We start from the raw sequence: 11,214 nt of genomic DNA on the forward strand, positions 1-11,214 counted from the left end.
GATGTCTGAATTGCAAACTGTTCATAAGTGCCAAGAAAGCAGTTGTTCAGCTGCATAACTGCTATTTAGGAATACCAAGTGAAGACAGATTCTTCCTCTAGTGACTCTATGATATTTTCATTCATGGCTGCCTAATGAATTATCTTCAACAGCTGTTCTCTTGCCTTGTGGCTAGAGCATTCTTTTGGGGCGGAGGTGGTGGTGTCTGTAATACTTTCAGGGCAAAGAGGTCACCTTTCCCATTTCTGGGATGAATACTTTGACCATGAGGCTATTAGGCAAAGTTGGCTTTCAGCACCACAACCAGGAATCATGGTTTACAGATGGAGTCAGTGCTGTCATGCACAGTAAGTTTGGAATTCTCCAAAAGCAGTTAATGGATATGGGCAATCCAAGGATTTAGCCAGAGTTTACATGACTTTCCAAGAACAAGGTGGAATTCAACTGAATTTAGGCAAGAATTAGGCACTTATGTGATCAAATTTGATAATGTTTAACTGTTTTTAGAAGCCTAAATGCAGGTACTTAGAGTTCTAAATGTCAAATGCTAGTCAAGCCTGTCTGAATCTTTCTTTAGGATTTTGGTTCCTGCATTCTTATTTAAGTGTTGTTTATATTACTGATGGACCCAACATGCTTCTTTTCCAATATATGTTCTCACATTTCTCCAAAGAGGAAGACAGGGACACAGGAGCATAACAACAGATATTCGGAGAATGCCTTGACTAGATTTACTAGTCATGATTTACTACTACTGGAAGCAGCTGCAGCAACAGGCCGCAGCAATTGGCCATTGTGGGATCAACGACAAGGGTCTCTTGGCCCCCAGTCAGCAAGACCGGCCATGCCTGACTCCCACCCCAGGCAATAAGATAAGCCATGGGACTGGTCACAGAGGGTTCGTACCCCACCTGACTAAGGCAGCACCAGTCACCCATGGTAATGTGTAAAAAGTAGCAGCACTGAACTCCAAGTGGGGGTGAGGAGCAGAGACAGTAATGGTGACCTGGCAGCAGCAAGTGATGGTGGTGGTGAGGAGCAGCAGCAGCAACTCCCAGTGGTGAAGAGTAGAGAAAGCAAGAAGAGGTGGCAGTGAAGAACCCCAGTAATAAGGAGCAATGTGCCTTTCCTCCATACCAGCACCTGAGATTTTGCCTAGCATAGGTGGTACAGCCCTGAGATGGCAGGCCCTGATGCATCTGCCTTGCCAGCAGCTGGGCTCCCCAGGATTTGCTTCTTTATATACCAAAAGATTCCCCTGCTGTAGCACTAACTCCTTTCTCTAGGGCTAGGGACAAACATTACACATAAACCAGTTTAAGTGATCAGAAACTGATCTAAACCTGTAACAGAACAGACATTCAGTACACATTGACCAGTTTCAAAATGGCCAAATCTGGTTTGAGATAAGCCTGCTTGAATGTAGTATCAGACTTATCTGATTTGGGTCAAACTGGTTTATACAATGCCTGTCCCAGACCCGTTCCTGGTTTAAGTTAAATCAGAGTCCTCCACCATCCCATTATGCACTCTGTCTGGGGCTCTGTTGTGTGTCCTAGAGCAGGGCTGGACCCACCCCTCTGCTCTCCAGCCCAAGCAGGGACAGGAAGTGGTGAGACATCAGCCAGCATGGCCCTGTTAAGGAAAAGTGGGCTGGGAGAGGGTTAATTCTTTCCTCCTTCCTCACTGCAGCTGGGGTCTGCCTGTCTGTTGGGAAGCAGAGGGGAGTGGGATGCACCAGTGGCCCCTGGGGATCACAGACTCTGTCCTGCAGGGCAACAGGGATGGAGGGAGGAATTAACCCTTCTCCCTGCTGCTTTCACCTTCATAGAGGGACTTTGTTCCATGCTAGGGGACTCTTCCCCTTCTTCTTCCTCCTCTCACCAGACTAGTGGGGGAGGTGCTTTGTGAGGTGCTGGGGGGGGGGTACTCTTCCCCCCACCCTCACCCCTGCTGCTGTGGGGAAGGGAGGGGGGATAGTCTCTATGCAGCACTGACAAGCCTCACCAGGGCACAGGACATGGCTGTAACAGAGCTGCAGCAGCCGGGGTGGCCCCACCCCCACAGCCTGTGTTGCCTCACTCAGCAGCCACATGGTGGGGCTGGGTCATGGGGGTAGGGCCAGCTCCCACAGCTGCAGCTTAGTGAGAGGGATGCTGAACCCTGTCAGCAGCACAGCCTGGCCTGGTGTATGTGGCTGCCAGCTGGCTGGGGAGAAGGCTAGCCAGCACCTCCAAGCCATGGGGACTGATGGGTCCACATCCAGCCCCTGCGGTGGGTGGCTATCAGGGTCTGGAACCTCCAAGGAAGCCCATGTAGCCCTCTTGCTGGCCAGCTTCCTGCCACACACACCAGGCTTGCCTGGGATGTGCTTGCTCAGCATCCCTGCCACTGAGCTGCACCTGCTGGGGGTGGCCCTGCCCCCGCAGCCAGGCGCCACCATGCAGCTGCCTCAGCCAGGGCTGAGTAAGGCTGGCCTGGGCTGCAGGGGTGGAGCCACCCCCAAGAGCTGTGGCTCTGTTACAATCACACCCTGTGCCCCAGCCTGGGCTGAGCTGTGCTGCACAGAGTCCCCCCTCCCCACCCCATGGCAGTCAAGGGTGGGGGGGGAAAGGAGGAGGGGGAAGAGTCCTCCCTCAACACTGAACAGAACCTCCCACACAAGCTGTGGCAGCCTTGCATAGAGCCCCCTTCCCCAGCTGGTGGCAGGGCAGGAGGAGCAGGCTGAAAAGTCCCCCTCCAGGGTGGGGCAGCCCTGCAGAGCCCCCCTACCAACCCCACAGTGGGGGGCAGGGAAGAGGAGATAAAGCTCAACCAGCACCAAACAGAGCCCCCTCTCTGCCCTGTGGTGGTGGGGGAGAGGGAAAAAGGGGAAGGGGAGCTGGGCAGTGCTGTGTGCCAGGATTGCTCTGGAGCTGCTGGGGCAGGCAGAGCTCTCCCCTCCTCCTCCTCCTCTGCCACAACAGCCTGGGCATCCTCCCTCTTCCCCCACCCTCTGAACCCTGGAGCTCATGTTTAGGGTTTAAACCACTCCTCAGTCTTACTTAGGTGTGCCCAGGCCTGGCCATGCCCCACTGTTTCATTCCCTGGGGAACAGGAGGGCTGCTTTAGTGCCCCCGGACTTCTAGCCTGAGCCACTGTAGGCATTTGTCTGCATTTCTGGAATGAAAAGGGAATTTCTATCCACTGGCAAACTCGTTTACTCTATGAAGGCTAGGCTAACCTGCAAGGATAGAATAAATTTAGACTTGGGCTTTATGAATGTCTGCCCCTGTCGTAAGGTGTTAGCTGTGCAATCCCAAGAGAACAGGTAAGATGTCAGGGCTAGCAGGTATATTAGTCTCACTGATTCATCTTATGTGGAACTGGAGAGAACCCTGATAGTGTTGATATGGACAAACTGTTAATAGTTAATTGGGTTGATATAATAATTAACTACTAATTTTTCCTCTAAAGCTTGTATATAAATCCCTTTTCCCCTTTAATGAACACTTACTTTTAAGACTGATGCAAAAATCAGTGTGGAGTAGGAGAAAACACAGTATTGATCATGGCTTTTTATAGATCTATAAGTCTAAGAATGGAATTATCAAGGAGGAACAAGAATATTCAACCTAATTTGACTGAATGAAACTCAAAAGAATCTAGAAATAATGTTCATAGATTCTTTTTTTATCAAGCATGTTTATATTTTCAACAAAACTAAATATTTCCATAAAAATTATATTTTACTTGCAATTTTCTAGTTTTGCATAGACACCATAGATAGATATCTAGATTACATAGAATAACATTTAAAACATATATTAAATAAAACAGTAAAGCATCGTGTGGTAGGCCAGTAGGGGGTGCTTCTGCATTGAGCTACCCACCTCACTGCATCCGACCACCTTCCAAGCTTCGAGTTCCTCCCTGGGGGTGTCTCACATCTGGCCGACCCCCTCCCTGCAGCACACCCGCTAGCCTGGGGTTAGAACTGCCACCACTCAGGGATGGGCTTGATTCTGGCACTTTGCCCCCTGGGAAACACAGGACTAGTAGCCCTCGAGAGTACTTGACTCACTTCAAGAACTTGGGATGCAGAAGTAGTGGTCTCCCTTAGTAAGCCGAACAAAGGGGAGCCCAAGGCATAATCTAGACCCACTCCCAATAAGTCTCCTACACTAGGTACAAAGGAGAACTTTATTGGTTACAAGGGGTAGGGCTGGATTAGGGTACAGAGCTGAGTAGTATCAGAGAAATCCCATAGAGCAAACAGGGTGGCTGGAGTAGCCTTTGGTCATGCATCTGAGTTACTGCAAGCTATATATCTAGTTATATCTCAGGTAGCTTACTCACTAGTATCATCCAGAGGCAGGTGGAGATTCCCTCTGGAGGCAGGCGGTTCCTTGATCATGAGTTTTGAGAGAGAGAGCAAGTTTCAGATGGTCCAGCTCCTCTCTCTCTCTGATTTTTCCTCATGGATGCTACCCCCTCCTCCTGGGTAGTCCTTAATTTATATAGCCCTTAGGACCTCATTTACCTGGTCCAATGGAGGCCAGCATCTGTTGGCTGTCAGCCAACCAATTTGAAAAGCATCACTAGTTTGCTGGGCAGCCTGGCAGTCTGTAGCTCACCAGGGAGCCCAAGCCCCTCACCCAGGTATGTGATGCCAGTCACGTAGGCAGAGGGAGCAGGTTTCCATAGATAGATATCTAGATTACATAGAACATTTAAAACATAAATTAAATAAAACAGTAAAACATTTTTGTTCTGAGCAAACAATGATAGATTGTTTCTAGAAAAGAAATATATTTTTTTTCTTCAGAAATGGTTCTATTACATATTTCTTGTGAAACATTATCAAAATTAAATATTTCTTTCTTAAAACCCTTGTAAATATTATTTTTTCTGTCCCAATTTCATTTTTTAAATATTAGCAAATTTTAGAAACAACTAGTAAAAGTCTACATATGTACATCTACATTTATTTAAATATGCACATAAACCATTCAACAGCTAGGTATTAATGTCCATTACTTCAATGATCTCTAGTTTGGAGTCTTCCTGTTAAAAGACTGGATATAAAACCAGGGGGAAAGTCCTTGCTTAATGATGCAAATCCCCTGTGATGAGGGGAAATCACTTCATATAATCCCATCATAAATTTATCAAGTTATTTTACAAAACTAGATACCTTCTTCCTCCTAATACTCTCACTGAAAGCATTTGTATTCATTACAGCTCCCAATGTAGTACTCTGACTTCATAATTATGTTTGTAATGGCTTATCATCTTTACTCTGCTATTATTCATTGTCTGTGTGGGTTTTGAACTGTTCCCAGAGTTCAGTTCCCATTCTCTGAATCCTAGTATACATCGTTGGCCATGCAATGCACTGCTTTTCAGGGGTGGGGGTTGTTTTATCTTGTTTCCCAGCATTACACTGATAGTAAAGGCTTGTTGTTTTTTGGGTTTTTGTTGTTGTTGTTGGGTTTTTCTGTTTGTTTGTTTGTTTTGGCAGGGGGGGAGCTTCAATGAATAAAACACTTCCTCGTGATTATTCTCTTCAGAGCATCTCTGACCTCCTTGTTCCTCAGGCTGTATGTAATGGGGTTTAGCATGGGTGTGATGACAGAGTAGGACAAAGAGAGTATTTTACCTGCCCCTGAAGAGGATGTGGAACTAGGGAATAGATAAGCTATAATGCCTGTCCCATAGAAGAGAGTCACCACAATGACATGTGAGGAGCAGGTTGAGAAAGCCTTGTGCCTGCCCTGGGTGGATGGTATCTTTAGGATGGTAACAATGATAAAAAGGTAGGAGACCATGATCAGGATGAAAGGCAGGGGTATGAAGAGCAAAAGATTGGAATAGATTAGCACTTCATTCAGGAAAGTGACCCCACAGGCCAGCTTCAGCAGTGGGGTTATGTCACAGAAGAAGTGATTGATCTCATGGGAGCCACAGAAAGGTATAATAAAGAAACAGAAAGGTATAATATAAAGGTTGAATATAATTACAGTATGGCCCAGAGATCCCACTAAACCACTGAGCCAAGAGCCAGCTGTTAGCCCTGTGCACCTAGCATTGTTCATAATGTAGGGATAACGTAAAGGGTGGCAAATGGCCACATATCGGTCATAAGCCATAGCCGCCAAAAGAAAGCACTCCACACCCCCTAGTGGCACAAAGAAATACATCTGTGTGGCACAGCCAAAGAAGGTGATGCTTTTGTCCCCTGAGAGGAGGTTGGCAAGCATCTTGGGGACTGTGACCGAGGTGTAGCAGATCTCCAAAAAGGACAGGGCCCTGAGGAAGAAATACATGGGTGTTTGGAGGGCAATGTCTCCCAATGTAATGAAAATAATGAGACAGTTGCCAGTGAGTGTCATTGTATATGTTGATAAAAAGAAGGTAAAGAACAGAAGTTGTGCCTGGGGGTGGTCAGAAAAACCTAGGAGAATGAATCTGAATACATCTGTCTCATTCTTTCTCATCATTTAGGCCAGGTTCTCCTCAAAGCTGGGCTTGTACCTGCAGAGAGAGAAATCAGTATTATCTTGTTTTCCTGTGGGATTGTCAAAAACCCCCGGTTTATTGCTCTGCATCATAAGATATTTACATTATGAGGTGAAAGAAAATAAGGGAAAATCATTTGATAGTCTAGATATTATTTCCTTTCAGACTCTTAATGATTGAGGAAGGCAAAGGTGTTTCAAGAAAATATTTGACTTTATTTTATTATTTTTCATTTCTTTTTTTAATTTTAGCAGTCATTTAAATGATTTATATCATTATTGATGCAAAAATATCATAAAAATATACCTCTGCATCAATTTCATAGAGACTCTTCACAGCAGAAGCTATAGATGTTCATACAGTGATTCCTGCACTGTATTTAAAATGCAATTGAACTTTAGAAAATGTTTGTGAAGTATTCTTAGCCCTACAAATATAAGCAGTTATAACAAGTTATTTACTTAAATATAAGCAGTCAGCAGTTTCCCCAGATCCAGCCATTTAGGGACAGCTGAAACAAAACATTAATAGAGTAACCTCATGTGCTCCCTCCAGAATATCCCACAGTACAACTTTCCTGTTCAAACCAATGCACCAGGGATAAAAAGGTGTATAGGGGTACAAGGGTGAATAGTGTACTATGCCATAACAGTTGACAAACTTAAGTCATTATAAAATGACAACAAGAAGAGAAGAATTCCAATTCCAGCAAGTTCAGGGTTTCCTGTAGAAACACCAGATCCATCTGGAGGACAAGAATCTTATATCACAGTAGCTTTTTAGGTTTCATTTTGTTTTTCTACATTAAAATGAATAAATAAAAGTTTTCCTAAACAGAAATGTTCAAGCACTACATTCTGTTTCATCTTTATATGCATAAGTGGCATTAATATAGAACTGTAAGTGCAGTTTTCAGCTCTTTTGTAGAATATATGTTCTATTTTCACCTGCAGAGCTATGTTTCTCTTCTGCACATGTTCACAGCACTCATCTCTGGCCACGTAGGCTTCGAGGTAGAACATGAGCATCCATATCAATATAGAACTGTGTGAGTCCCTCAAAACTCAGTCATAGAAAAACCAAGACTAGCAACTCTTCGATACCGGAGAAGGAAGACCCACCCACTTTTTAGCCTGACAGCGGGCACATCTGCATGAGACGTTTTACTGTGCAGTGGAGCTAATTACTCCACAGAAAGCATCCACATGTACATGTGCAGATGCTTACTGTGTTGTAATTCTCTAATAGTGAGAACATTTGTGACCTGAAAACGCAAGCAGCAACTTTTCTTGAGAGTAGGAACTGCACAGTAGTATAAATGTAGACCCCTGACCTCCCCAGATGTTGCTTCATTGCTATATTAGCAAAACATATCTGGTGATTCCAGCTTTGGCAATAAGTCATGGGGAGGCAGTCATTTGTTAAACAATAAACTGCAAGGTTTTGTTGGTCAAAGCATGCATATTGATATCTTTTCAGAAACCAATAGGCAGCAATTTCAGGTCACAGAGTACTGGTTTAAATATGTCCATCATCTTTGAAAGAATTGAGAGGATTTTTGGATTCCCCCCCCCACCTCCCACCCCCCAAATAGGTTGTTTGGCAAAACTGATGTATTCTATGCAGCTATGTAGAATAAAAACCATTTTGCAGAGAGACAGAGACAAAAACAGACACAAAAAAATCTAATTGAAAACCTGACACTTCTGCTAGAAAATTAATGCCTTACATAATTTCATTTTGCAAATATGACATTTTGCAACTATTTCATAACAATGAAAACAACATCTGATGGTGAAAAGAACCAGAGTGGAAATGGACAGTTAAAATGTGGAATAAGAATGAATTCTCTCATTTCTAATTCTCAGTTTCTTAAAGTTTCTCCCTTTTCTCTCATTGACAAAAGCCATCATCAGAGGACAAGGCACACCAATTGAATGGCCATGGAAGTAAGTCTGGAGAAGTTACTTGTATTATATGAAATGACATGTGTGTAGACATGTAGGTAGAAAGAGGATACAGAAAGCTATCATAGAGGTTTTGTTAAACCTTAAACAGAGGGAAAAAATATACTTCACTACTTTCTTTGCCACTTTGTAGAGATTTTGTATAAAATCCAGCGCAAACACTGTGCTCCTAACGAATAAAAACACCTCCTTGTTAATACTTTATATTAAGTTTCTGCTTAAAATGATTTATAAAGTATTACTGAACAGCTGATGGGTTTTTTTCAAAACTATAAAGTTTCACAGAGATTTTTTCTGCTGAAATATTTGACCAAACATTTTCTTAGGGCCAAGCTAGAATCCCCAATATAGTAAAGGACATAAAAGGCAAGAGAAATCAAGAAACCTTACTTTGCCAATCCAAATTTAAAGGTGTTAACAGGTTTGCATTTAGTGACATCAGTTGAAAATTTGAAAGTAAAAGTTTTGAAAACTAAATGTGAAACCTTAGAAATCGGCATAAAATAGAAATGCGTGCCCTTAGCCATAAGACATAATTATAAGCAATCTTTTTGGCTCTACAGTCATTTTTAACAGCTGAGTAAGCGTGCATTAAAACATCCATCAAACTTTTATTAATTCTGTTTTAGAAGGGTCGATAAGGTATCCTCCATGCTTTCAAGGATAACATTGCAGGTGTATTAAAATAATAAATTGTCTTGATGTGGAATGCAAAACTCTTTGTATAGGTCTACCTTTGCTGAATAGGGCTTTACTTTAAAGGCATGTAGCACTCCTGAAGCTAATGATTCTGTTTAAGGAGTTTGAGGCAACTCATCATGAATAAATACTTTCAACCTGGAAACAGAGTAGAGAATCAAATGGTTGAGAAAGTATGGTGAGAAATACACATCTCCTTTGTTCTGATTCCTGTAGAAGACATAGATTCCTTACCTGTTTCTGAAGGGGAAACACAGCAGTTTCTTCATTGACTCCAAAGCATTCCAGTAGGTATCAGACAAGTATAATATACATATTTTACATGGCCTCCTGAGAACCAATCCCTCATGGATCCCACAGTCAGGTGGGGAAAAAAACAACAAAAAATCCCAAAGCAGAAATCTTTGTGATCTAAGCTCATGCATCTGACCTTAATAACAAAAGCAAAACACAGAAAATAGGGTTCTTTGGGGTGTCTCTCTCAATATTGAAAATGACCTTATCTCTGAAATTACCTTTGTGCCACACATTTTTAAATATTCTCTAGTATCTTTGCCTGTTTTGTTCATGCCATTTTTTGTTATGCTGGAACTAGGTGTTTTTCCATCTGTTGTAACGCATACAATGATTGAGTAAACTGATCAATAGAAGGACTGATTTATAGATGTAACTAGTGAAAAAAATGTTGATTTTCACTTTTTGGAAAATGGTCTAATGCTGTCTCTGACCTCCACAACTGTGACGTGGAACTAGAAGGCCTGGCAAGCAGGTGCATGGCCAAGAGCCAGAACTCTATCCCTCCTCTGGGGGTTATGTGAAGCAAGAACATGGAGCCTGGAGATGCTTGCATAAGAACATAAGAATATAGTAGTGCCACAGTGGGGCTGATGAATGGTCCATCCTGCCCAGTATCCTGTCTCAGACAGTGGCAGAAATGGATGCTATAGAGGGAGAGCACTGAACCAGATATCTCCAGAGTGATCTTTCCCTTTTTCAGCATGCTCCCTGGCATCTACCATTTTTTGGTTTAGAGATACCGCAGGAAACATCTCCAACCATTCTGTTCACTGCCATTAATAGATCTAGTATCCATTAATTTAGCTAAGCCCCTTTTTAACCTGGCTATGCTATCAATCTCTACCACCTCCTGAGGCAATGAATTCCATAAGTTAACTATGCATTGTACCACCTGGTGGCATTGCTCCCACAGCAGACCTGCAAGTAGATAACTGTGGCAACATCAGGGACCCTGGGGAAGCATGACTTTCCACAGTCTTTTATCTCTCCATGCTTGATGCTAAACTGCCCTTTCCCACCATGCCCCCTAGGAATGTAGGAGGCTGAGGAGGGAAGCCATGGACTCCCCTCCCCACAAAAAATTCTGCTGTCTAGGTGGGGGCAGTCCAGATGTAGGGCAAAACTTGGAGAGAGGCATTTGTGTGGCCTATGGCCCATAGGCCTGCATCAAGTCTCAGAGGTCCTTGGAGATGATAGCATGGTGCCATCCATGTAGGCTGGTATCATACACACTTGGGGTGGGTTGGGATGTTGGCTTGGGACAAGTACCAAATCCCAGGATAAGGGAAGTTGCGGGGTGGGGGATGGGTAGAGAAGGGCAAGGGGGTCACCCTATCCACCCCCAGATTTATTTTCCCTGCTTTAGCAGTGGGAGGGAGACAAATTCAGTGTAAAGTTCCATTAATTAGAATCTATACCTGGAAAATGATAACAAATTTATAAATTTTCATTATATAGAATCAGTAGGCAGAATCCTTGTGGCCTGAAGTCCAGGACATCTCTGTCAAAAAAACAAAACTAAAGAAAAGAGCCTGGATATTTCTCCTCCCCCTCAGGTATATTTATGTCCTGGCTTTCTCTCAAGGCCTGTGCAGTGTCAGAAACTACAGAGAGTATTTCCCACTATTTGCCTGGAGTCAATTTGCTGTGTCAGCATAGTTCAATTAGCTCTTGACATCCTATTGCACCTTATGGAGAACTTGGGCCAATCTGCACAGCTCTGCCTCCAAACACAATCAACTTGCTTTTC

General features: G+C 43.5%; 1 protein-coding gene across 1 annotated transcript; it reads right to left on the bottom strand.

Moving 5' to 3' along the window:
• Positions 1-5,513: 5,513 nt before the first annotated feature.
• LOC109286118 (olfactory receptor 10A7) lies at positions 5,514-10,676 on the bottom strand. Its single transcript, XM_019499305.2, is given in 2 exon segments — positions 5,514-6,460; positions 10,631-10,676. Coding segments are annotated over 2 exon segments (993 nt in total).
• Between the last annotated feature and the right edge of the window lie 538 nt (positions 10,677-11,214).

This window comes from Alligator mississippiensis, chromosome 7 (assembly GCF_030867095.1).
Source record: "Alligator mississippiensis isolate rAllMis1 chromosome 7, rAllMis1, whole genome shotgun sequence".
NCBI classification, from domain to species: Eukaryota; Metazoa; Chordata; order Crocodylia; family Alligatoridae; genus Alligator; species Alligator mississippiensis.